Source organism: Micromys minutus, assembly GCF_963924665.1.
Source record: "Micromys minutus genome assembly, chromosome: 12".
NCBI classification, from domain to species: Eukaryota; Metazoa; Chordata; class Mammalia; order Rodentia; family Muridae; genus Micromys; species Micromys minutus.
This window is the reverse complement of record NC_137981.1, coordinates 589,432-617,244: the sequence shown is the minus strand read 5'-3', so window position 1 is coordinate 617,244 and position 27,813 is coordinate 589,432. Positions and strand designations below refer to the sequence as shown.

Sequence of the window (27,813 nt, the reverse complement as noted above, 5' to 3'; positions counted from 1 at the left end):
CAACAGTCTGAAGATTAGGCCTAGAGGGAAGAAGCCAGCCCGGCCTATAGAGCTGCCATTGGACAGAGGTGAGTCAAGGGTTTAGAGCCAGGCCAGCCAGAGAACTGAGAGACCACAGCTAAGGTAACAGTAAAGAGCCTGGGCAGAGGGCTTGGGGTGTCCAAGGAGGTGTAGGGAACCTCACTGAGGGCTGACATGGAGTAAGACAGAGGACATGAAGACATCTGAGGAAAGGGTATCCAGGCAGAGGCAGAGCAAGCCAGAGGCTGCAGAGTTGGGGAACAACCAGGAGGCAAGGGCATCTGGCACAGAGGAAGCCAGAGGCAAGAAAAGGAAGCAGCTAGGCAGCCTCAAAGGAAGGCAGGCAGACAAAGGGCTCCTTATATATGCCAGGCCTCTTGTCAGTACCTCTTATAACCTCTTCAGAAGCCTGCCAGTGGCTGTGGCCTTACAAGGGTACCCCCTTTCCCAGTACTATCCTCTCTGTGAAATGACAGGGCCCTTACTGTATCCTCGGGCTTAGGGGATGAAGGAAAGGAGAGCAGGTGACAAGCAGAAGGGACAGCCAGGCTCTGGAACAGGGAGACACAATGCCATCTCTTAGCACTCAGTGCTGGAGGCAAGAGTGCGTGAGGGGTGCCCTGTTCTCACAAGAATGCTGCTGTTGGACGGGTTCAGCTACGATGAGCTCTCAAGAGGCTGGAGCTCACTAGGAACACTGGGGAGTTGGGCCTCAGCCAGAGGAAACGACAGGGGTAAAAGTCAGGAGGGGAGGAGGCAGGCTAGCCAGCGGGAAGCATGTGGGGAACATGTAGTCATGCTAGGACTCCTTTCTACAAATGTCCCTTCTGCACATTTCCAGTGACGATTAGGAAAGGAAAAATGAGATACTGAGGCCAGGTAAGAGGTGAAGGTGGCAGAGCGGTAGGGAAGGAAATGGCAAGGAGTGGAGAGGGTTAAGGTGCTCAAAGAAGGTGGATGGATGAATCTAGTTGTTCATTCACTGTGTGGTGGATGGGATTTCTATCAGGCCAAAGGTTTGTTGTGAAGGAAGCAGGGCCAACCTTTTCTATGGGGGACACAGGAAATCCAGAGAATAAAACACTTCACAGAAAGAAAGCAAGCTTTTACCTCTTTCTTTTTTCCACAGGCTTCCTCTCCTTTTTGCTCTCCTTCATTTTCTTCTTCCACAGTGGGAATTGAACCTGGGGCCTTTTGTAGACTAGGCCTGCACTCTCCAGGGATTCTGCTACTGTTTTGAAACATGGCCTTACTAAATTACTCAGACTGTCCTTGATCTCATTCTGTATCCCAGGTAGGTCTTTTGATCTTTTTGCCTTTGCCTCCCAAGTAGATGGGATTACAGCTCTATACGCTTAGGCCCCATTCCTCAGTGCTCAAATAGGTATCACAAAAATTGAGAGGCAAATGAGGTGTGTGGGTCCCTCCCAGCAAACCAGAGGCAGTGAGCCCCCAGTAAGGTATAGTGTGAATGAGGTAACTGCTTTGTGTTGGACTCCAGCCAGCCAGCTCCCAGCCACCTCTAATAGAAGTCACTTACTTAACCTCTTTAGAACTGTTCTTTCCATGTGACTTCCACTGACTTCATGAAGACCGTCCCAGGGATGCTGTGACACAAACTGCAGAGGGTGGGGAAGGAGCTTTGTGGTCAAAGCACTGGACCCTGGCTACCTCAGACAGAACAATACTGACCGCATTCACTCATCAACAGCATGCGGACCACAGCCAGGAGCCACAAAGACATGGAGGGAGCGTGTTGTCATTCAGCTGGCCAAGAAAGGCCCTGGCTGACCCCAGCCCTAAGCAATGCCTTTCGTACACAGGTTCTTGGCACCTCCCAGTGCTCAGAGCAGACCCTCAAGGAAGCCAAATCCTTTCTGAGATAACTCGATTCAGGATGGGGAGCCCAGTGCACCGAGTGTCCCTGGGGGACACCTGGAGCAGGCACTTGCACCCTGACATAGGCAGCGAAAGGCAGGCACCATCCTTCAGTGTGGAGCGGCTCACCAACATCCTGGATGGAGGCATCCCAAACACTGTGCTGCGGAGGAGAGTTGGTAAGCAGAGGCAGGAGACCAAGCGCTGGCTTTGAACCTTTCCTAGAACACTCTGTTAACTAATTCTCTACTCCTTTAACTAATAGTCCTTTCTGTTGGTGTTGCTCATTGTTCTGAGACAGGGCCTCATGTAACTCAGGTTGGTCCCAAACTGCTACATAGCTAAGGATGATCTAGAACTTCCAGTTCTCCTGCCTCCATTCTTAAGTGCTGGGATTGAAGATGTAGGCCACCATGCCTGGTTCCTGTGGTGCACGGGAACCAGTGCTGTGGATTAAACCCAGAGCCTTATGTATTCTAGGCAGCCCTTCTACCAAATGAGTTCCCTCTATAAGCCTAGGTTCTCTTTCAAGTAACAAACTGATCCTCGACACCACACACCCTGGCAGAGCTTTGCAGGAGTGGACAAAGCACACTGTCCTTGAGGGTCCCGATTGTTTCACCTGTTAAATGACAGTGACAGCTGGCTTCCTTTCCAACTCCATGAGGCAAGTGGGTGGGAAAATTAGCTGTTGTCAGGAACCTTATCCAAATCCACCAACCCCCTCTGTTCTTTCTGCTGTAGAAAGCATCATTCAACATGACCCAGTGTTCAATATGAAGAAGCTTTACTTCATGAGCCAAGATGAGCTGTATGAGGATGCAGTTCAAAAGAAATTCCATCTTGAGAAGCTGGCCTTGAGCCTGGGCTGGTCAGAAGATGGTCCTGAATACGTTTATATTGAAAGGTGCTCACCCAGGGCAGCCCCACCAGAAAGGCTTGCCTGCAACCCACAACCCCATAAGGCATTTCCCTCAGCAAACAAGGACTTGATGCCAGATACTTCTTCCCTCCTGAGCCCTACCCAGGTTGAAAGTTTATGGACCTGTCCTCCACAGGCTACTCATCTTCAGCATCTCTTCCCCCACAGAGTCCTTGCTGGATGTGTCAACTTAAGCTTACATGGTGTTGCCATGAATGCTATCAGAAGCCTGGGCTCAGATCAGCAGATTGCTAAATGGAGCCAACTCGGCAGAAACTTCCAGATCATTACAACGTATGCGCAGACAGAGCTGGGACATGGTGAGCCTCAGCTGCGAGCAGCGGCGTTGCACAACTCTGGAACGCCTGTTCAAGTTCACACATGTGCATGTTAATTCAAAACACCCCAGCAGATGGCAGTCAAGGGTCTTGAGGAGGGAGTGCCTTGTCCTAATGTCACATACATTGTATGAGCTACCAGGGGGCAAGTCGTTTCTTTAGAAGCATCAGTATGTCCTCACACAGCCCACAGATAAAGCAGAGATAGGCCTGGGAGCACAGTCAGGGGCTGACCTCTTCCCACATTGAGCCCTAGCCCACCTAGAAGCTACTCACAAGTGCATACCCCATCCTATCCCAGTAGTCTAATTCTTCTCCTTGATCCCAAGGGACATATCTGCAAGGCCTGGAGACTGAAGCCACCTATGATGCAGCCACCCAGGAGTTTGTGATACACAGCCCTACAATGACTTCCACCAAGTGGTGGCCTGGGGACTGTGAGTATCCTCCTTCCTAGCTCCCTGTCTCTCCACAAAGAAAACAGAGCTGAGGCTGAGTAGCACTAGCTTTGATGCTTAAAAGACATCAGGCTGATTTCCTGTTCTCAGCTCGTCGCCTTGAGATCAACTGAAATAGATAAGATGTTAAGAATTTCCTTAGTAACTGGAAGGTCCCAAGGGAGTTTTGAGTAGATTAGGAAATGTGCCGAACCTGTGGGCAATGAGGTTAAGAACATGCCACATATTCACTGTCCACATACAAAACATGTGTACATGCACACAACACAAACACTACCCCCATATACACATATGCAAGCATTTAACACATGGAAGCACACTCTGACCTCCACAGTCACAGGAGTTGTTCCCATAGACAACCTGTACATATGCACATAATACATACAACTCCCTAAATACACATACGTGTATACACAGCACACACACTGTACCCACACAGACACATGTAGACTTGCATATACACACACACAATACACCATACACACACACACACACACACACACACACACACACACACACACACACACACACTACTACCTAGTCTTGTCCCAAGGACTCCCAGCAGCATCACATATTCTAGCCTCCCGAGTGAACACAATAGGCTTGCTACCTACCGGAGCAGAGAGCATGCTCTGGGGTGGGTAACTGGCTAAAAAATGTTCCCTGACACTCATACCCAGACAAGCTCCAATCACATGGATAGACACGAGGTGGCAGCCACACCATCTCGGAGCTCCAAGACAGAATTCTGCCAATGGCCACTTTGAGAAATCATTTCTAAGGACTCCACTGTAGCATTTGGAGACCCGGTGACAAAATGCCTGGTGTGGAAACTAATATGTGCTTTCAATGAAAGCAGGGCAAGGGACAGAATGGGAAAAGCAAGGCAGGAAAGAGGAGACAGAGAGAAGGACGGGATGAGGGAGAGGGTAAGAGGGACAAAGATGAACGAACAGTCAATATAAAATGTCCAGGGAGAAGAAACCCATCTTTAAGGTTAGGCTAATGGGGTTAAATTCCAGCTCTGCCCCTCCAGATAAGTGACTTTCAGTGTGTCACTCTATACTCTGAGCCTTAGTTTCCTTATGTGAATAAATAAGAGTCCTCTTACTTCAGACAAGAGCTAAGCTTTAGCTGGGTTTTGATACGCAATGGCTGTGCTCATTGCTGGGCTAACGGCAGCATGGTTCATTAGCTGCTGTGGTCTGGAACAAAAGTCTTTAAAAGTTTACTCACTTCAGACTCCTCACCAAATCTCTCTGTTACTTTTGCTCTAGCCAGGTTCTTTGTGACAATTTTTTCTGTCATCACTGACTTTACAAGGACCCAACAACCTAAACCGAGCAGGCAGAAACAAGACATGGTACATAGGGCTTCCTGTGACGGGCCTCTCTTCTTTCTGCCTCAGTGGGACGGACGGTCACCCATGCTGTGGTCCTAGCCCAGTTGATCTGCTTAGGAGCCCATCATGGCATGCATGCTTTCATTGTGCCCATCCGGAGCCTAGAGGACCACACCCCACTGCCAGGTAATCCTGTGCTTCCTCAAGGATCACCCACCCACCTAGAAGATGGTTCCACCAAGCTTCCCAGTCCTGTGTCTCCAAGAGATGCACAGACGCTTGGATATGTCTCCCTTGTCTAGTTGAAAAAGCTAATGTGATCTGACTGCTAGACTGGTACAAGATTCAGCATCTGTCTGACTTCAGTTTGCTTAGTGTGTGTGTGTGTGTGTGTGTGTGTGTGTGTGTGTGTACACACCTGCCATACTGCATGTACTCAACTGCCAGGCATTCTCATCTCTACCCTTTTCTAGGAATCACAGTTGGGGACATAGGCCCCAAGATGGGCTTGGATCACATAGACAATGGCTTCCTGCGACTGAACCACGTGCGAGTTCCCAGAGAGAACATGCTCAGTCGATTTGCAGAGGTTAGATGCCTGGGAAGGCTATGGACGCAGACTGCCTAGGAAGGGTACTTGCCCTTTACATGGCTGCCAAGGCTCTGGGTCTGCCTCAACAAAGCCGAAAGAGTTTCGGGTGCCACGGGTCTGGATGAAACCGAGCTTAGGGGCACAGTAGCGTTGGGGCAATCTTATCACTTTAAGACTAAGACTCCCCATGTGTAAATACTTAGCACATGGTTTCAGAACAGACATGAGGTACAGGGACAAAGCAATCCCCAGAAAGGGGAGGATGTGAGGGTGAACATGTTGCTGTCCTGAAATCCGTTATAGGACAGACGTGCCCCAGATGCTGGCAGAAGTCCGAATTAGCCAGCTTTACCTCTTTAGGTGTAGAAGGTGGGGATTTCTCATGCAAGCATTTTTATGTGTCAGCGTGAGGAAAAGTGGGATGCCTGCAAAGATGGAGGCTCACGGAGGTGCGGCCTGGGGTAACTTAGCTCCAACCAACACCTGTTTTTATTGCACACAGGTTTTGCCGGATGGTACCTACCAGAGGCTAGGGACACCCCAGAGCAATTATCTTGGCATGTTGGTGACCCGGGTGCAGCTGCTGTATAAAGGAATGCTACCTTTCCTCCAGAAGGCTTGCACCATTTCTGTGCGCTACTCTGTAATCCGACACCAGTCTCGTCTTCGGCCTAGGCAAGCAGCACCCAAAGGCTGACCCTGGCAGACATGGTTGACTCTCAGCCCCACTCTGACACCAACTCTGCCAGAGCCATGGTGTTGGAGCAGGTCACACTCGGATACACACACATACACACTCACACACACATGCACATGTATGCAGTCCCGATGGGGTCTCGGGTTTCCTTTACTCTACTGACAGACTGGCCTAACCTGTCTCTTATCAGTGTGTGGCCCCTTTAGGCTGTGTGTGACCATACCTCCCCCCCTGCACCATCTGCAGTGACTCAGACTGTTTGCTGAGTTCCATTTTGTTCTGCATGGCTGTGACTAGCTAGAGTGTTTGTGTCTGCCCATTGTCAAGGCTGGTCGGTTGCTGTCAGGTTGTGTATGGCAAAAGCCAATGCCCTAAACTGCATGAGGCTGAACTCGTGCTGCGTAGCAATGTGAAGCCTCAGTCCGGACCCTTTCTTTTCACTGTCACTGCGTCTGGTTCCTGTTCCCTCCATTCCATGACACAGAATGGCAAGGGCTGCTCTGTGACACCCGAGAGTGTATGTGTGTTTCCAGAATACACTGTTTAAATTTAAAATGTATGGAAACAGCAGTCATTTGGGATATGTCCCAAATGGACATACACTCAAGATGCAGAAAACTACAGTAAGAACAGAAAGTGGGGACAGAGCATATCACAGCCTAACAGTTCCTGGTGCTCAGGAGAATTTTCATCCCAGCCCTGCTGATTGGCCCTGGGCTTGATAAGGTTCTCCAAGGTCTATCTATGTCCTACCTGTGCACAATGAGGTCACCAGGAGTGAACAGCACTGGGACCTGCTGTGATTTGATGTCATGCACCCCAGGCATTGGCACCAGCCTGCCATAAACACACTGAGGATTAGATGCTGGGCAGCCATAGGCATAGGCCCTTCTTTCTCCCTCAGCTTCTATGTCTGTAAAATAGAATTAACAGGGACAGAGTTTCACGGTGGTGTAAGGGTAAAATACAGTACAGCTTGAATTTCAGAGGTTTCCCCTGGAAACCCACAACAGCCTCAGTGTGAGGCCTGGGCTTTTGAATTCCAGGCTGAAGGCCTTGTCCTTGGAGGACTGGGTACCCAAAAGATTGTGGTGACTGCTCCTGGACTTCAGGCTTCTATCTGGGTAGCAGAGGTCCCACCCTGATTACAATTGCATAATATCTCAGGAGGAGCTGTTGCTCAGAGAGACTCCAAGCTCCCATCAGCTTTGGGGGGACTCCTCATGAGCACACTCCCAATCCCATTACTCAGGCTCCACATGTTGGACATATTCCCAAGTACTGAAGACAGAAACATGGAAGACACTTCCTATTTTGTTCTTTGGACCCAAGTTCATAGGCTAAGAGTTGTTAAACTCAGTGCATTTCCTATAACATAGAAGGCACATGACAGCAGTGAAGGGTCATGAACTCTAGTCACCAGTGGGTCAGGGCCACACCGCTTCACCTGGTCTTTGGGTCCAGATGCTTTAGAATTCAGAACCTTTCAGACTTCCATCTGAGATGATGGATGTATTTGCTGAGAGCATTTATACAGGAAAAGAAATGTCAAGGAGAAGATGGTTTGGAGTGAACTTCTAAACCTTCGCTTCCTTTCCCTACTCAGTGATCCAGAGGCAAAGATCCTGGAATACCAGACACAGCAGCAGAAACTCCTTCCTCAGCTGGCTGTGAGCTATGCCTTCCACTTCACGGCCACCAACCTCTTAGAATTCCTCCACAGCTCCTATGACGATATTCTGAAGAGAGACTTCAGCCTCCTGCCTGAGGTACGTTCTGTTTGCTGGGAACTTCTTTGAGAGGGGGGCAAATGCTGTTCCAGTTGTGGGAAAATGACTACAGCCTGGCTCACACAGGCCCTCAGTCTCCCTTGTATATGATAGAAATCCAAACAACTCCAAAGTCATTTGAACGCATTTGATGGCATACTTTGACCTGAATTAATCGGATTTATTCTACTGGCCACAAAAATAACAGAACCATCAATGTGTTCAACTGCCAATGCTTTCAGAGTGAGTCCTCCACCATAGTAAACATACCTCACAGGCTCTGCTTTGCCTTTGGAAAATCCAAAAACACTCAGGCCTAGAGAGAGCACTGTGGTCCAGGCTGTGCAGGGATTCAATATTCAGTCTTTGGTGAGGCTGGGACTCACAAACGCCTTCAGCCTGTGTGGGCACCGTGCTTCTGAAGCATTGCTTCGTTAACTTGTCATGGAATCCACCCTTTACATTCTTAGTTTGCAAGTAAGGAAACTAAAATAGGAAGGGAAAGGGAGGCCTCCCTCCCAGGGGTGTGAAAGTCTGGAAGACAGATAGGGGTTTTCAAGAACCCAAACCAGACTGTTAATGGCACCTTCTGCCAGGCTGTTCAGATGTTCTAGCAAACGTTTATAAACTCAGTGCCTAGCACACAACAGAAATTAATTTCTCACTCTTCTGGAGATGCCCAGCCTGTCATACTGGTACTGTTTGGTAAGGGCCTCCCTGCTGTGTGGTAGGGTGGCAGAGGACATCATTTGACAAGAGAGAGGGGGGGGCACTGAGAAAGGGGACTCGGGTTTATAACAAAGCAACTCCCACAATATGGAACCCAGTCCCATGGCAGCATTAATCTATCCGTGACCCAGAAACCCTTGCGGCCCAATCACCTCTTAAAACAGTTATGATGACAATTATCGGGCCAGCAACGTGGATTAGTGAGGAAAGGTGCTTGCTGCTACTAAGCCTGACAACCCAATTTCAGTTCCTGGACCCACATAGTAGAAGGAGAAAACTTGTTCCTGCTAGTTGTCCTCCGACCTGCACACATACACTATGGTCATGCACAGGCACACACACACACACACACACACACACACACACACACACACACACACACAGAGGGGTGGGTGGCAAGAAAGTTTCCAAAGGCAGCAATAGTGCAATTGTATTTTAGCAAGTTTTGGAGTAGATCCTACAGTCATTTGCAGCCATGGGCACTTGTAATGAAGGCTTCACCTAATGCATGCCAAAGGTTCACTGCCTTAGTCCATTTCTTTGGGGTTCAGATCGTAACACATACATTTGGGTGGACAGTTGGACCATAGCACCCACCTACACCCCAGGAAACGGGCTGATGGTACACACATGCCTTCACTGGCAACTTTTCCAAACTTCTGCCTTCTAGCAAGTTCCCATGTCCCTTATAGGACAGTGGGCCCACTCCCGGAAGCCCCTTTTTTCTGCAGATCCTGGAGACACGGGCTAGGACAGATTTCTCCTTCATTCTTACAGCACCATGGCCACACTTTATAACTGTGTGCCTTTGCACGAGCCTTAGCGTAGTCTGCCACCTCACAAAAAGGCAAGCGAGGAATTGCACCAACCTCGCAGCCACGGCCAACATGCTGCCGGTACTGGGTGGTGAGCCTGCACGGTGCTATAGGACCTTCTACTGCTTTGTTCTTGCAGCTCCATGCTCTGAGCACTGGAATGAAGGCCATGTTTGCAGACTTCTGTACCCAGGGGGCAGAGATCTGTCGCCGGGCCTGCGGGGGTCATGGCTACTCAAAGCTGAGCGGCCTGCCGACGCTGGTCACTCAAGTGACAGCCTCTTGCACATATGAGGGTGAGAATACAGTGCTCTACCTGCAAGTGGCCAGGTAAAATCCAGACCTCTGCCCTACCTACCCTGGGGGGGGGGTCCCCTAAGGTTCCATTCAGGGAGGCCATAGAGGGAGTAAGCATTGGAAGAAAGCATTTGAGGGCAGTTCAAATCCCAGTGTGTCCCTAATCTGCCCACTTCCCCTAGACTACCTGCTGTTCCCAGCCGGGCCATCTGTCTGTCTTACACAGACAATAGTATCAGGCTCTGTCCTGGACTCTTGCTTCTCCTCTGTCCCCATTTCTCCATAGGCAACAGGGAACCCTTGGCAAAGCCTAAAGAAAATTATGTCTTTGTGTCACTTTAAATGGTTCATTAGCCTCCCTCTACCTGAAGGGAACGCCTCAGGTCACACTGCACCCTTCCAGTTATTGTGACTCAGATGCTGCCTCCACAGCCGGGCTGCTCAGCTCCGCCTGCCCAGCCTGCCGCCCACTGCGCCCTTGACCCCTGCCACCTAAAAACACGTGTTCTTCGGGAGTTATCACAATCTGTGATTGTCTACAACTTTTTGCTTAGCTTTTTAGCTCTACATCCTAGCTGAACCAGGACTTCCTTGAGGGCAGGCACCTTCCTGCCTTGCTCTCTGAGGTATTCCAGGCTCAGCCAAGAGCAAATGTGAGACAGGCTCCACTCTGAGAGGCAGGGGAAACCACACTGGCCTCCTGCAGACAGGGCTGTTTCTTGCCAGCTATTTCTGATGGTTGATTCTCTCCCACTCACTTATTCTCTGGCGATTGAAGAGAACAAATGCTTCAATATTCAAGGAGAAAGGAGTCCACCGGCAATATAATATATACATTTACTGGCTCTTTCTTTGCCACCTTACACAAATAATGCCACCGCATGCACTAGGCAGTCTGCAGCCCGCCCTTGACAAGCAGTTCACAAGTGTCTCCTTCAGTTCTACATGCTCACCCTGTCCATTCCCATCGTCCTGGGGAAACTGAGGCAGCGGGAGACACAGTTCTAGAGCATCACAGTGGTCTCAGAGGAGCCAATGGGAGCCCAGGGCTGTCTGGGCACAGCCATCTCACACAGAAGCAGCCTGGAGCTGCTACACCTCATGTCACCTCATGTCAGCTGTCCATGCATCTGACTGTTTGAAAAGGTCACACTGTACTTCCTGAGGCGGAAGTTCCTGATACGGAAGCTTCTTTGTGGTCAAGCCTCACAAGGGTGTGTATCTAGGATCTAAGGGAGCCCGGCCCAGTCCTGTAGCCCCTGTCACCTGTTAAAGAGATTAGCACTTTGGGTACATCTCAATGAAGGTCCTACAGAAGATGTCAGCCCCAGGGTTGGAATGAAGAGTGACGATCAGGAAGAGGCTGGGCTGAGACCAGTAGTCCTGGCTTTCCCCACTGACGCACAGCATAAAAATGCATGCCTCTGGGAGTGAGGGCAGTTGGGGTGGGGGCCCACGGAGTCTCACACTATCTCATCCATCTCTACTCCCCACTAACCCCAGGTATCTGATGAAGAGCTACCTGCAGGCTCAAGTGTCCCCAGGCTCCATACCACAGAAGCCTCTCCCTCAGTCTGTCACGTATCTTACCACACCAAGGCCAGCCAGGTGCTCCGCCCAGACAGCAGCTGACTTCCTCTGCCCAGATGTCTATACCACAGCCTGGGCATATGTGTCTGCCAGGTAAGCCAGTGCCAAGAAGGCAGCAACCCAGCAGGGGTAGGCTCGTTCCCACACTAGGGCCTCTTGCACACTAGTGGATAATGCCATTTCCAGCCTCTCCAGACCTCTTAGCTCTCGTCACTGTGGGAGTAGAAGGGACACTTCACCCTCAGGCATGGACCACCATCCTGGTCCCCTCTTCGATAGTGACGGGAATTTCTTAAACCTTTAGGTTCGTATGGTGATTTCCAATATAACAGGTGCACGCATACACAAATCAAGGTAAATGGAGTGATATGCAAATCAAAACAAGTAAAGTATGTGATGCTTTAAGTCTATACTATCTCACAATCTGAAGTATTTCTCAGAGGCAAGTTTATTTCCACAGCACCCATGTAAAACAGCCAGGCATAGTTTAGAGTACTTATAAGGTCAATGTTTCTGGTTACCAGCTTTATTCCAAGTAAGAGAAACCCTGTCTCAAGAAAACACGGCAGGCAGTGATAGAGGGGGATTTTTGACACCCCCCTTTGACTCTATGCAAGTACATGCACCCCACAACACACACACACACACACACACACACACACACACACACGTGCATACACATTAAATAAATAAATAAGTAAATAAACAAACATTAAAAGTAATTTTCAAAAGTGTGCTTATACCTCAGAGTAGAAGAACTAGGTTATATTCATGAACAAAACCAAGGACCCAGAGCTAGAGGGATGGTTCAACAATTAAGAGAAGTTATTGTCCTTGCAGAGGACTCCAGTTAGATTCCCAGGACCTACATGGGGTAGTTTACAGCTGCCTACAATATAATACTAGTTCCAACGGACCTGGTACCCTCTTCTGGCATCCGTGGGTGCCTGCATACACATGTTACACATAAACCCACAGGAGCACAAATCCATGAAAATACATATTTTTTAAAGATATATATTATTTGTTGTTGCGAAGCTCACTGTGTAGACTGCACTGTCCTCAAAAATCACAGTGCCCTGCCTGTCTCTGCTTCCTCGGTTCTGGGATTAAAGGCATGTATTACCATGCCTGGCTTAAAACATGACGTTTTATTATTTATTTTAATTTTATGTGTATGAGAATTTATCTGCATGCATATCTATGCACCATGGAAATGCAGTATCATGGAGGCCGGACTTAGTGCTGGATCTCCTGGAACCAGAGTTGTAGAAAGTTGTGAGCTGCCATGCAGGTCCTAGGACTCGACCTTGGATCCTCAGGAAGAGCAGCCAGTGCTCTTAATTGCTGAGCCAGAACATGAATTCTGTTTAAAAGAAAACTCCAGGAACTTGCACATTCTGTTGTTTAGTAAATATCACCAATATCGACTGTACGTCAGACTGAGGGCTCAGATGCTGGGAAAGGAGACACATAAACACAACATAGCCACCATCACTGGAGACACGGCTACCTAGAAGGGAACTTTCTGAACTCTGCCTTAGACCAGAATGCCAAAACTGAAGAAAACATTTTCAATACACACTAAGAAAGCTTACATTCCAACCTGTGTCTCAGAGAGGATCACAGCTATTTTGGGATCACTGGCAACTTGAGATATTTACTTATTTGTTGCACAATACTCTTAAACGCTTACAGTTTGCCAGGCACTGTGTTCAGAAGTGGGGATCTACCAGGGAACTAGCCTGATTAATATGCAGGACACACAGAGCTAAGGTAGCTGGGAAGGTTGGGGATGGGAAAGACAGACTGCCTGGAAATAAAAGCACCACTCTGTGCCGCCTTGCTTGGAACTCAGTGTGCTGTTGGCTTATCAGTTCCCTGGCAAAGCAGAGTAAATGTTGCTTAATAAACAGTTTGCTTTACAACTGAATTCCAAGGGTCAGACAGGCACACGGGGAGTGAAAAACAGACTCAAGGTTAATATAATGGCAAATGACTAGGTTAGTGGCTCAGAGGGCAGGAGATGGTTTTCTAGTTCAATACCTGAGGTAGGACTTCTAATAGAATTGCCCTTTGAAGAAAAAAAAATCTCTTTGGTTTGGCCATAGGAGCCAATCATCAGAATGGCCTGAAGTTACCTGAGATCCTAAGACAAACAAACAACAAACAAATCACCCCAGGAGGCTAAAGCAGGCAGGGGGAAAGTTCTAGGTCACCCTGGGCTATACTGCAATACACTGTCTCAAAAGAGAAAAAGGAAACCCTTAGCCCTATTCCTTATTAGCTGTGTGATCCTGAACAGGTTAATTAACCTCTCTAGGACTCGGTTTCCCCACTGTAAATTGGGAATGCCTGCCCTTGAAGAGACGCGTATGCAGCAGTTATCTCTCAGACCGGTCAGTGAGAGCATTTCTGTTCTTGAGAGACCCCAGCAGCCCCTCAGTTCTCCCTTTCCTCTGGTCTCTAGGCTCATAAGAGACGCAGCACAGGATACACAGACCCTCATGAGAGCTGGGCTTGACCTGTATGATGCCTGGAACCAGAGCGCTGTCATCCACATTCAGGCTGCTAAGGTGAGCTGCTGCCTGGAGGTGAGGGGTGTGCTCCCTCTCCCAGCAGGACCCTGTGCTAAGAAAACTGGAGTTCACATTCTTCTTCATCCCCGCCCCTGCCCCACAGGGACTGCCCTCCTCCTACATCCAAGGCTGTAGTCCAGAGAATTTTAATTAAAGGACTTATTTCCAAAGCATCTTGCCGGCATCTTAGGAAGAAGTAATGAGGCGTTTCTACTGGACCTGCTTCAGGTCGTTCAAATAGCTCCTCCCAGACAGAAAAGCAGGTCAAGTCTTTCCTTAGCCCCACAGGCAATCCTACAATGTCTGACTCAATTCCCACTATCCTTTGTGTTTGTGCTTATTTCACCATCAGTTGGGCACTATGTGAGCACGCACTCTGTGCCAACAGTGAATAGGACACAGGGACAATACTGCCTACACACAGCTACAGTCAAGGGGCTCTAGGATGCGGGGGGGGGAGGGGGGGAGGACTCTTACACTCCCTACAGAGCCTAAAGGACTTTCAAGAAGAAAGGGCAGAAGGGGCTAAGAAGTCACAAAGCCTTTGGCTGTCTGAGGGTGGTGGCAGCTTGGGAGAGGTCTCCAAGCAAGAACAGCTAAAGATATCAAAACAGGGAGAAAAGACCAGGTGCCTGGGAGGCAATACAGGTCTTCCCTTGGCCATGCCAAAGCAGGAGAATGGAACTGAAGTGAGGCAGGCAGAGCAGGGAAGAGAGGAGGGGGTTGGCGAGGCCAGGGACCTTCTGAAGCATGGTAAAATGGCTAGTTCTTTCCTTTGCAGGGGAGACTGCCAAGTTTGGGGGCCAGTGATCAGAGCTTCCTTCTAGAAGAGCCATGCATGATGGGGTTGCAGGGGGAGGTCTAGAAGCTGGTCACAGGGAAAGCAGAGGCAATCTGGTCCATCCTGAGGGTGGCTCTGCCATGAGCTTGGTGTAGGCTATGGGGAGAACTGGGAGGAGACAGAAATGCTGTGTGATATGGTATAGGATACAGGACTCAAAGTCATCAGGTGGGAAAGAAGTAAGAATGTCTCCTAAGCTGGGGCAGCTAGAATGGAAGTCACCAAGTGAAAACTGAGGGAGGCATTCATTCCTACTCTCAAGATCCAGGCCTGGGAAAGGGCACCCTTGGAACAGCAGTCCTGAAAAGTACCTAGAGATGCTTAGGCCAGGCTGTCAGGCAGACTGGGCAGCAATGCCACCTGGTGACTCAACATTCAACCACACACACCAAGGCTGCCATGAACTCTGCAGTACTCAGTTTTTGGGCCACTCAGTTTTGCTGTACAGCTCACATACATGAACTGAAGGGTTACTGAGGACTGTGAACTCTCCTGGGGGGGGGGGGGGAGGAGCCACACCTGCTCAGGTCTCATTTGTCTGTTTTCTAAACCTCTGCTTGCCAGGGCCCCCTCAGTTAGCATAACAGAAGCTAACAGAATCCTTTCTAAAGTGGAGGACACACAACACGGAGGAGTAAAATAGCTAAGCCGGAGGAGTAAAATAGCTAAGCCAGCGAGCCAACCTTTCCTGTGCCACAAAGGCCCAGGTGTGTCCTTGGACAGCTTCCAGGAAGAGACCTGCTGTTAATGTCTCCTTTCACCCCTTGGTAGAACTCACAAATGGCCTGCACAAAGGAAGAACTCTGAAGCAGCCCCACAGTCAAACAATTTAACAATAGCAGGGGGTCCTGAAGGCCTCCCACTGGGGCAGGCAATCATCCTTAGTTGTTGGGTTGAGTGGAGAGGGAACCCCAGGAAAGGAGTCCAGAGAGCAGAGGTTTGGTGCAGGTGGTCACTTGGTCACGGAAGTGTTCTATACTAAGTGGTTAAGACCTACTGAATGGCACCACTGACTTTGCTTTAGCTAGTATACATTCCACACATACCACAGTGCACACATGTGCACACACTGCCTTAACATCACAGACAGTAAGTAGCAGTTTTCTTGAGAAAAGTGGAGCTGAGGCCCTTCATGAACCCCAGGCTAGCCTCCAATGCACATGTCTTCTTTCTACTTCTAATGCTTCTGAATCTATCTCAAGCAAAATGAGGAATCAAAGGCCCAGTTTCACAGTTCACCCAAGCCCCCAGTGCTCTCTCTCTCTCTCTCTCTCTCTCTCTCTCTCTCTCTCTCTCTCTCTCTCTCTCTCTCTCTCTCTCTCTCTCTCTCACACACACACACACACACTCAGAACACCAGTCACACCTGAAATGAACAAGACAAAAAGTAACTGCTGGTCTTCTGGGAGATCAGCCATCTTGCCAAGCTTCCAGAACCACCTTTGGAGCTTAGAATGAGCGTCAGTGACATTTTTGTGTCTTTATAGGCTCACTGCTACTTTATCACTGTGAGGAATTTCAAGGAAGCTGTGGAGAAACTGGACAATGAACCAGAGATTCAGTGTGTGCTCCAGCGCCTCTGCAACCTCTATGCCTTACACGGTATTCTGAGTAACTCAGGGGACTTTCTACACGATGGCTTCCTGTCTGGGGCCCAAGTGGACATGGCAAGAAAAGCTTCCCTAGACCTGCTTCCCTTGATCCGGTGAGTGACTGCTCCTTGAAACCATGTTAGACCCTGGTGCACAGGCCAGCTAAGACCTTACAAACCTGGGGTCTGGACAAACTGACACTTAGCACAATTATACCAAAAGAAAACATTAGGACCTGATGAAAGAAACTTTGGAGGAACTGGGAGAAAACTAGAAATTAACTTAATTTCTAGTGCTTAAGAATAAATTAGGGATGGGCAGTGGTGGTACAGGCTTTTGATTCCAGCACTAACGAAGTAGAGGCAGGCAGAGCTCTATGAGTTTAAGGTAAACCTGGTCTACAGACTGAGTTCCAGGATAGCCAAGGTTACACAGAGAATCCCTGACTTAAAAACCCAAAAAAAGAATAAATTAGTCCCTCACCTGAACTCTTCCACATTGGCAAGGAGCAATGTCTAGGGAGTGAGAATGCAATCAAGGGTGCAGTGTGAGCACGCTGACACTAATTTTAATCATAACGAGCACTAGTGAGGTTTGTGTACTATTGTATACATAGTCTCATTTAATCCATACAGCCTTTGAGTTGGAGTTAGTCTCCCTGTTCTGCTGAGGAAGAAGTTTTGGCTTATATGAATGAACTTATGCACCATGCATGACAAGGCAGAGGAATTAGAAACATTCAGTTTTCTGGCCGCTGACTGTGCATTCTTCATCTGTGTGTTCAGGGGTAGGGGGTGTTGAGCATTATGTATATGTTATGTATATCCATGTCTTTGTTAAATGTGCTTTACATACACTCATATAAAGTATAATTAATATATTTTGATGTTACTTAGTGTCAAGATAATTTTTTTAGACTTAGTAATTTATATACCCATTTATAAAGCAGTAATAAATACTTTTAAATGTAGAGCTGACCCTTTACAATTTAGAGGCATGAATACAAGCAGTATTCATTCTGTTACTTTTTTATACATAAAGTAAATATTGCTTTATGAATACATCAAAATTGAAGCCTAACTTGACCATGCTACTGGAATAAACAGGTATTAAACACTATTAATTATTTACTAGTATCAGTATAATAATTTAAAAAAAGGTCACTTGAGAACATAACATTTTTGAAACCTTGCTAGGCAAAAACTATGTCTATTCTGTGTGGAGGGGAGTGACCATCCCCCTGAAATTCTAAATAGCTCTCATTATCAATAAAAGATTTTAGGTTTGTATAGATTTTCATCCATACGAATCAACTAGGTACTTTTGTTGTTTCTAAAATGCATTATTAACAAGCCCTTGTGGCTACATATCAACAACTGATTAATAGCTAGTAGCTAATAAACGATTGTTCAAATAAACAATCAAACATGGAGCCAGAGAGATGGCTTGCCGGCTCCCAACCAAACAGGACAGTTTGAGTTTGATTCGGACAGAGAGTTTGATGACAGAAGGCGCCAGCCTCGGCAGCCATCCTCTGACTTCCAATCGCATACCATGGCATCTCCACCAACACTAAGTGATACTACAAACAAAAACGCTCAGAAGCACACCTCATACGATTATACCAGGGGCTAAACTTACCCTAATAGGAGCACTAAGGCTGTAACTACTACACTCAATGATTAACATTTCAAACATACATGAAAAAATAAAGTCACCTGGTCCTGAGACACATAAGACCCTTAACATCTCATAAGCATGCTGCAGGGTGTGTGTGTGTGTGTGTGTGTGTTTCTTTGTCTGTATGTGGTATATGTTTGTGTGTCTGTGTGTGTTTCTTTGTCTGTATGTGATATATGTTTGTGTGTCTGTGTGTGTGTCTCTGTGTGTGGTGTGTGGTATATGTTTGTCTGTGTGTCTGTGTGTCTATGTCTGTCTGTGTCTGTATCTCTATGTGGTATGTTGTGTCTATGTGTGTTTGTGTGTCTGTGTCTGTGTCTGTGTGTATGTTTGTGTGTCTGTGTGTGTTTCTTTGTCTGTATGTGGTATATGTTTGTGTGTCTGTGTGTGTGTCTCTGTGTGTGGTGTGTGGTATATGTTTGTCTGTGTGTCTGTGTGTCTATGTCTATCTGTGTCTGTATCTCTATGTGGTATGTTGTGTCTATGTGTGTTTGTGTGTCTGTGTCTGTGTCTGTGTGTATGTTTGTGTGTCTGTGTGTGTTTCTTTGTCTGTATGTGGTATATGTTTGTGTGTCTGTGTGTATGTCTCTGTGTGTGGTGTGTGGTATATGTTTGTCTGTGTGTCTGTGTGTCTATGTCTGTCTGTGTCTGTATCTCTATGTGGTATGTTGTGTCTATGTGTGTTTGTGTGTCTGTGTCTGTCTGTGTGTGTGTGTATGTTTGTGTGTCTGTGTGGCAGGGTAATTATGCAGGAAACAGACCCCACACTCTTACCAGTTCAGCATCTCGGGTCTCAGACTGGATTAACCACCGACTCCCTCAGATTTCAGGGATGACAAAACAAGGGCAGGACAGTATTCTGAGACCCAAACCAGCCCCCAGTGTACGGCAGTGAACTGGCCCAGCACGTGAGGTCCTGCTAAGCATGTCCACTAAGGGACTGCTGAGTGGAGGTGGCACATTGAACATACTCGTTTATTTCTGGAGCCTTACTGCAACGTCAGTAAAACATCAAATATGCATTTGTTTTGAGACAGTGTGTGTCTGGCTTTGAACTTGCTATACAACCAAAAATAGCCTTGAACCTCTGACCATCCTGCCCTGTCTTCCTGGGGCTGGAATTACCAGCACTAGCCAACACAACCATTTTTTTATTCAGGGCTATGGTTTGAACCCAGGGCTTCACACCTGCTGGGCAAACACTCTAGGTATGGTTCCCTCAGACTCACGTTTAAATGCTTGGTCCATAGGGAGTGGCACTATTAAGAGATGTGACCTTATTGGAGTAGGTGTGGCTTTGTCGGATGAAGTGTGTCACTGTGAAGCCCTGGCTCAGTGGCTCAGTTTCTTCCTGCTGCCTGCCAGTCCAGACTTAGAATTCTAGCACCATGTCTGCCTGTCCACAATGCTTTCCGCCATGTTGATAATGGACTAAACCTCTGAACTGTAAGCCAGCCCCAGTTAAATGCTTTCCATGATGTCTGTTCATAGCAGTAGAAAGAAAGAAAGCCTAAGGCAGAGATTGACAGGGACTGGGCATTGCGATGACAGACCTAACCCTGCTTTCCTTTGGAGGAATGTTTTAATGTTGGCTTAATGGACAACACCAATAGAAACATGGAAGACAGTAGTGCTAAGGGTGGTTTGAACTGTGGCCTGGCTCAAGAGATTTCAGAGAAGAGTTTTAGTAAGTGGCTTAGAGGTTTTTCTTTTGATATTTTGGTAATATGTGGCTAGTTTTAGCCCTTATCTGAAAACTCTGCCTGAAGCTAAATTGAAGATTTTTGATCAATGGCATTGTCGGGAAGTTTTAAAACAGCCTAGTGTTTACTCTGCTTTGTGTTTGCTCTTATGAAGATTTATAATTTATAAAAGTAAGCTGAGCAAGTAAAAATATAAAATGTACAGTCAAGGATAAAAGGAGCACCAGGAAGTGGAAGGGAGCTAAATCTCGAGTTCAAGGTAGAATTGTGGCAATCTCAGAGAAAGTAAATGACAGAAAGATACAGAGGCTGAAAGGGCCCACAGTGCCTACAGGCAGGAGACAGCTGGCTCCCCCAACACACACACCAACACATACACACACACACACACACACACACAAGTACGCACACGCACAAACACTTGTGATGGGAAAAAAGTATTCTGGGAAGAAGGTAAGTACCAGGAGGGAGCAGAGAGCTCACGGAGGTTCCAAATGATCTTGTTCTGGCTTTTGTGTGAGGCTGGGGATCAAACCCACAACCTTGAACATGCCAGGCAAAGTGCTCTACCTGTGAGCTACAGCTCCAGACCTTCAAGTGAAAGGCTGCCTGTAGGCTGATGTGAGGAAAGGCCTGAGAACACAGGGAAGGAAGCAGTTTCTCCGAATCATATGGCTACCAAGAGAAACTATCAGCCAAGCAGAGCACAATGTGGAAATCACAAGGGGAGGACACTGCAGTGCCACAGAGGTGGCAGTCACAGCTGAGGGAGGGTAAGACAAAGGTCAGAGCACTGGTGCAGGTGAAGTGGGAGAGAAAAGGTATGTAACTGTGAAAACTAAAGACCTGGGCTTTCCCTGTGTGTGAGAATGGGAAGCAGAAACAACCTAACATGTGTATAGTCATATCTCGGGACCATGCACATGTATGTACATGCATATGCATGTTTTTTTTTTAATTTGGGGGTTTGCTGTGTGTTTTGTTGTGAGTGTGTGTGTGTATGCGTGTGTGTGCATGTGGAGTCCAGAGCCAGACCTCAGGTGTCCTTTTTCAAGCACCAGTGGCTTTTGTTTTTGTATTTTTGAGACAGCATCTCTCACTGTGCTGGAACCCACAAGCAGGCTAGACAGCCTGGACTGTGAAGCCTAGTGATCTCCCTGTCTCCACCTATCCTTTTCCCCTCTATATAAGTTCTGGGAATCAAACTCAGGTCCTCGACCATTTTCTCAGCTGAGCCATCTCCCTGCCTAATATATATTTGAATAATACAGTGCAGGAGCTGGGAGTACAGCCCTGAAGGTAGAGCACATATGGCATAGGTTTGGCCTGCAGCCCCAAACGTAATCAGTACATATAAACGAGTAAGTAGCAGCACAGAGACAGGTCTGGAGGCTAAGGCGATAATCCAGGTGAGAGATGATTATGGAGCAGATGACCATGGGACGATGGCTGATGCAGTGGGAAGTGGACAATTTTGGACATGCTCTGAAAACAGAATAGGGTTTGCTGACACTTATATATGGCATGGGATGGAAAGAAGAAGTCAGGCCATTTATCATCAAGGGAAAGTGACAGGGGGCCAGGGTTAGATAGACAAGATCAGGAGTGTTTTAAGTATGCAGAACATCAGAAAAGCCTGTTAGAAATCTAGTACTGACGGCAGAAGCAGGCAACATGAGATGGAGAAACCTGGAAGTCAAAGCTATGAGAGAGATGATGTCATCAAGAGATGATGTCATCAAGGAGGGAGTGGAAGAGAAGTGTCAGGACCTCCAAAAACAGCAGGGGACTAACCACACTGGTTCCAGCAATGGAGGTGAAAGCTGACATTAAGCCAGCCCTCGCTAGAAAGAGCAGAAGAACTGGCAAAAAGCAAACAAAATAAATACACTCCTGAATTCAGGAAATAGAGGAGCCACAATCTGTAGTGGATAAGGGAAAGGAGGGGGCAAAAACATGTTTGTTTTTAAATTTTATTTTATTTCATTTATATTATCAGGTTTTTTTTTTTTAATTCCAGAATCCCTTTTCTATGTTCTGGATATTACTGGCAATTTTTTATCTTATTTCATATCTGCAGTGTCTTGACCTTCTTAGCTCTTTGAAGATTTTGGTGATTAAAAAAAAAACATTTCTTTTCTATTTTTAAGTTTTATTTTGCCTGCAGGTTCATTTGTATCCTTTGAGTTGTCTTGTTCTTGATTATCTGGGTCTCCATCTTTTAGATTAAGGGCTTTCCTCTGGTGATCCCCAAGAGTCTGATCTTAGGTGAGAGTGGGATGTTAACCAGCCACACCTGGCTTAAATTTTCATTTTTAATTTTTCGAGTATGCCATATATGTAAGTACACCACATGCGTGAAGTGTCTGAGGAGTTACAGTTGGGAGCCACCATTTAACTGCCATCAGCTAAACCAAGAGCAGCTTGTGCTATTAACCACGGAGCCATTTCTCCAGCCACCCCAAAGCTTGTCTTAAGAGAGATAACACTACACTGATGAACTGACCCTGAGGGTTTCTGATACTATACAGGAAAGAAAAGTATTGTCTGGAGTATTGTTCTCCAGTAGGCAAGGGCTCAGAGCATCAGGCAGACCAAGGATTAGGTCTGGAAGCAGGAGAGCAGAAATGCCTGGTGCTCAGAGGTGAGAACCCGTGTGAGGCCCTTCCCAGTGAAACAGGGTGCACAGACGCTCTGAAAGGAAGGAGGAGGTGGAAGAGACAGTGAAATCACCATGAGGCAAGTGAACAGTGAGCCAGAGTAGTGGGACGTGAAAGCTAGGCCAGGACTGGCTTATCCAAACTCTTAGGACAACAGTGTAGCTGGTCTTTCCAGACACATGATCTCATATGGAGTGGTAGAAAAACCACTGAAAGCCAGGAGTGCACTGGCCTAAACCAGCATGAAAAGGAAGAAAAACTGCTCAATATATTTTTAGGGGGAAAAATACAATGGACCATGGACTTTCGGCTGATTACAAAGAGAAATGAGACCACAAGAGTCATAGGGATATTAAACAAAAAGTACATTTCATTAGCTCTTGCCAGAATAGGAGGCTCATTAGCTATTGCCAAAACAGGATTAAAAGCCAGCAAGATGGTTGAACGGACAAAGGTACTTGAAGCCCGAGACTGACATGAGTTCAATCCCACGACTGAGGATGTGAGTCAGATGCCTAAGATTCACACGTGGAAGATTCATATCGATTCTCCACACAAAGTGCACAGTTCAAGTACAGCCAGAGCTACATAATGAGTTCTAGACCAGCCAGAACTACAGCAAGACCTGCCTCAAAAAACAAACAAAAAACAACGTGAAACTTCAGACCAACCAGACCTTAATCTCAAAACAAAATAAAAACTTAAAAAGCTGCTCCATCCAGCCAAGTGTGCCCCATCCGTCAGGCATCTGGAGGCAGGGCGTTGAGGGGTACTGTATGCCAGCCTGGGCTTCACAGAGTTCTAGGACAGCCTGGACTACAGGGTAAGATTCTGTCCTTTGTACTCCCCCAGGAGGAAACTTCTGCTTTTATACTAGTCAATGAATAACAGGTAAAACTGAAGCATCAAGAACTTGTTAGCAGTTTATACAGAGATAGGCAGGCAGATACATTCATCTACGGAGATATTTGTGTATCATCTAAGACTCACAACATCTCTGGGGAACAGAGTTGTTGAGTGTACCGGTTACTTCTGCTGTGACCAAACACTGACCAAATCCAGCTTGCAGAGGAAAGGGTTTACTCGGCCCTCAGTCACTGAGGGAAGCCCAGGAAAGAGTGCAGGGCAGAACCTGGAGGCAGAGACTGAAAGAGGCCATAGAGAACGCTGCTTACTGGCTTGCTCCCCGTGGATTGCTCAATTGTTTTTTACAACCCAAGACCACCTGCCTAGAGATGGTACCTTCCACAGTGGGCTGGACTCTCCCACATCAACCACTAATTAAAAAAAAAAAAAAAAAAAAGTCTCACAGACATGTCTACCAGCCAATCTGATGGGAGAATTTCCTTAATTTGGGCTCGCTCTTCCCAAGTGACTCAAATTTGTGTCAAGTTGATAAAAACTAACCAGCACACTGGAAGATATAATTTCTTTTTCTTTTCTTTTCTTTTTTTTAATATTGGGAATTGGATACTAAACTTTATGCCCACTAGGCAAGCCCTGGTTTTTAAATAATAAGCCTTAAAAGAACCCTTTGATTCCATATCCTGTAGATATATACCTGATAAAAAAAATAAAACCCAAATAAAAAGGTGAATTTCCCACTCAATAATGATTCAACTTCTAATTACTTCTTGTGGGTTGATGAGATTTGTAAGAGCAAGGTGAAAAGCTCAATTTGTTTTCTCTCTCAGGAAGGATGCCATCTTGTTAACCGATGCTTTTGACTTCACGGACCACAGTTTAAACTCGGCACTCGGCTGTTATGATGGGCATGTCTACGAACGTCTGTTTGAGTGGGCTCAGGAGTCCCCAGCCAATACTCAGGTAGTTGAGTGAAACCCATTATAAATTATGTAAGATAGCAAAGAACAGGCAGTAAATACACCTCAATGTTTTCCCCCATTGTAATCGGTTCTGCTTAGGTTGGAAATCACTTGGCATAGTGCATCTGTTTAAAATACCTTTAGAGAATGCATAAAAGAAACCATGGGTGTGGCCTGGCAGGAACTGAAATCAGCAAAATGCACAGCTGAAAACATGAAACGGCATTCAGAGAAAGGCTCATTTCTAAATCATGGCTTGACATACCCGAAGGCATATACACACAGCAGCAAGCTGGCTTTACATGAACAACACTAAGATAAATCACAGCAGTGCCCAACCATCCCTTCTCCAGGCTTTTAGCTCTGTTTTATGTAGATAAGTGCACGTTCAGAGGGGATTGGGAAACGTGATGTACTGACACCAGTGGGCGGGAAAAGCACAACCATCCTAAGAGGATGATGATAAGACTGTTCTGGGGGGCAATGCAAGAAGGCCAGTTATGCTAGCTCACTGGGCAGATCTAAGCACATCAGTGGTTACTGCGCTTTTAATTTAGGAAGCCCATAGTGAACAGCAAATTCGATACAGAGAATCCCAACAAGAAATCTATCTATAGGCACCCACAATTGTTTCACAACACTGGGTACATGAGAATCTATTAAGCAGTGTTTTTCAGATGGTGACACTTTCTCTTTAGTCCAACTTCTGAAAGATGTCGGAGCAAGTATTGACACCTAGGTGTTCGCTAACACTTCAAGAGGTGTTAGTCGGCACACGTCCAAGCTTAACATGATTATCTAAAGTCAGAACCACCACAGTAGCTACCAGATACAAGGTATCTTGCTTGGGCACCATCCACAAGCAGACAGTGTTTCAGCTCAAGGAAATAGAAACCACTTACCTATTTACTGCTCCTTACAGTTCAGCTACTTCTAGTACTTTACTATAGACCTGGGGGGAGTGTCCAACAAGGGGCAGGGACTAGGAGAGAAGGAAAAAACAGATCAACAGACAAAAGACACGTAGAAACTGAATATATAAGAAAGAATACACAAAATGATGGGAAAGCCTATTCTGACACGGACTATTACCTGATTCTACTTTCTGGTTCCTTGCTTTGTGGTTCATATTCAATCTCAGAGACCCTCAAATAGTAAAAGGCTTTTATTTGTATTAAATCCTAGAAGTGGAGAAGCTGTAGGGTTTTCTCTTAATCAGCCACCTGCATGCGCCAACTCTACATAAGAAAGGATGCTCTCTGGAAAAGTGTTTACCATATGTTCACACTGTGACTTTCAAAAATAATCTGAAAAATTAAGACTCTTAGGTAATGTTACTTTTTTAAAGTGAAGTACTTAATTTGAAAGTGAAGTCATTAATTCTAAAAGTGTTCTCTTAGTAATGTACTTTGTACTTCTCATAAACATAGGAGAACCCTGCGTATAAGAAGTACATCCGGCCACTGATGCAGCTCTGGAAACCCAAGATGTGAAAAGCCCAAGGATTCGGGATCAAGTAGCACCGTGGCCTTACTGTGGCACATATACATATAAAGAATTTAAAGCACAGGGTGGAGTGCTGCCTGTTCAAATCAGTTAGTAAATTGGTACATGAATGTTTATCATATTATCCTACTAATGCGTATGTTTGAAACTTCCCCTTGTCTGTCTGTAGCATGTATTTGGCTAGCTGCGAGAATGTTGCTTTAAGTACAGGAAAGGCTAATGAACTTCTTAGTTGCTGCTTGTGCTGTTCACTATCTAAGGGGCTGCTGAGACTGAAAACTCTTGCTGCTGAGCTACCCCATAGCCCACCCTTACCTTTAGCTTCCCCTAAGCTTTACAGACACACATGAAGCTCTTCAAAGGTGCCAAGGTATGCTATAATCTACATCAGATATACATGCCTAGAATGTGACATACCATTTTTAAAAAGTCATCTCTTTTGCCATAAAAATTAAGATTTCATAAAGAAGAATTATCTCAATATACCCAAAAACAACCAAGCTTCATTTTCCATTTCATTTTCAACTTCACAACATGGTCTGCAGCTAAGTGACAGAACACTTACCTAACATGAACAGGGCCCTGGTCCACCTTACAGCTGCAGGGGAAAAACGAATGGCAAAACCTGAAAGTCCTGCTGCTTGCCTTTGTTGTTCATAGAAGCATTTACCTGCTAATACTTAGTAAGCCAGAGAAAATTTACTAAAAGCAAGCTTCCCTCTTGGGAGAAAGGGGACAGGAAGAGAACTCCTAAGTTTTCCTTTTTCACAAACTTGGAACTAATATTACTCCTAGTTCCACAACTTTAAAAAAGATTTTCAAGTGTGTGTGTGTGTGTGTGTGTGTCTGTGTGTGCATGCACACACTTAAGCGGAAGTCAGAAGTGTCACAACTACCTGGAGTGGTTACAACCAGTTGTGAGCCATTGATGTTGGTGCTGGAAGCCTAATTCCCTTCCAGACCCTCCACAAAGTTCCAAACCCAAACCATCTTTTTTAAGCTGGCTCCGCAGCACAGGACCAATTGAGGTCTTTATTTAGGAAACCCTTTAATTTTCAATTGGAGCATATACTCCAAACAGTAACCTCCTCTCACCAGTTCATCAACACACCAAAGCCATAGCAACCTGCCAATAACATTAAGGTATCCTAGTTTCACAATGAGGTAATTCTGAGCTTCTGTGGTGGTGTTGGTGTCTGAATGGGGTGGGGGGGGGTAATTTATCAAATCTTAAATTTTCAAAGAGACATGTAAGTAAATATTCTCATCTTCCTTTCAAAGGAAGAATCTTGGGACAGTCTCACAGAGAAGAGGAAAAGGTGTCTTGTCTTCCCTACAGCGAAAATTGCAGAGGTCTGATTCCCCTAAAACAGGGAAGTCACCATGCAATGCTCACAAACCAGAAAGCCTCTCATAATTAACACACACCTTCCTGTAACTTTCAAGCAACAGAGTCACGTCAACTCTGTAAGCAGGGAACACTGAAATAAGTAGATGTATGCACATCTCCCCAAGCGTTTCTGACCCTTCCCTGTAGTTTATTTTTCAGAATTGAACTTATGCTTGATAATAACATACATTTTCGGCTACCACAATTCCTGAGGATACAATGGTGGGAGTCATTTTGTCCTTATGCATGGGCAAGCACAAACCGGAATGAGTCATATTAATAGTTGTGAGTGTTGAAAACCTGTAATATTCACTGTAATCCTACCTGAAAAAAGTTTTGCGCTCTTCAGACAAAACTGCTTATCTCTGGTTACACAGCTGGCTTTCTAAACTACAATCTAAGGTTCCACCGAGTCCTGTCAACTCTACTACAAATGTGCTAGAAGCAGTTTAATTGGGACATAAACGATGCATACTTTCAACAAAAAATATGATTTTCCCCTTATATAGCAATAAATACAACCATTAATGTTCATATTCCATTTTTTATTAGATTTTTTTTCCTGGTAGACAGTCCCCTTGGGAGTGA

At 46.3% G+C, this 27,813-nt stretch overlaps 1 protein-coding gene across 1 annotated transcript; it reads left to right on the top strand.

Moving 5' to 3' along the window:
• On the top strand, nucleotides 1-27,727 carry ACOX2 (acyl-CoA oxidase 2). Its single transcript, XM_080926115.1, has 16 exons — nucleotides 1-68; nucleotides 1,151-1,315; nucleotides 1,845-2,078; nucleotides 2,644-2,806; nucleotides 2,990-3,141; nucleotides 3,489-3,596; nucleotides 5,026-5,145; nucleotides 5,433-5,548; nucleotides 6,054-6,226; nucleotides 7,855-8,017; nucleotides 9,701-9,891; nucleotides 11,362-11,541; nucleotides 13,919-14,024; nucleotides 16,356-16,573; nucleotides 24,198-24,330; nucleotides 25,760-27,727. Exons 3-16 carry the CDS (start codon nucleotides 1,919-1,921, stop codon nucleotides 25,820-25,822), a joined length of 2,046 nt encoding a protein of 681 aa, XP_080782241.1. The 5' UTR covers nucleotides 1-68; nucleotides 1,151-1,315; nucleotides 1,845-1,918; the 3' UTR covers nucleotides 25,823-27,727.
• The last annotated feature ends 86 nt before the right edge of the window (nucleotides 27,728-27,813 follow it).

Bases quoted from the DNA above. Each gene is read 5' to 3' on its own strand.
- ACOX2 (XM_080926115.1), top strand. From the start codon at position 1,919: ATGGGGAGCCCAGTGCACCGAGTGTCCCTGGGGGACACCTGGAGCAGG. The intron at 2,079-2,643 runs GTAAGCAGAGGC...TTTCTGCTGTAG, and splicing joins TGTGCTGCGGAGGAGAGTTG to AAAGCATCATTCAACATGAC. The intron at 9,892-11,361 runs GTAAAATCCAGA...CACTAACCCCAG, and splicing joins CTCTACCTGCAAGTGGCCAG to GTATCTGATGAAGAGCTACC.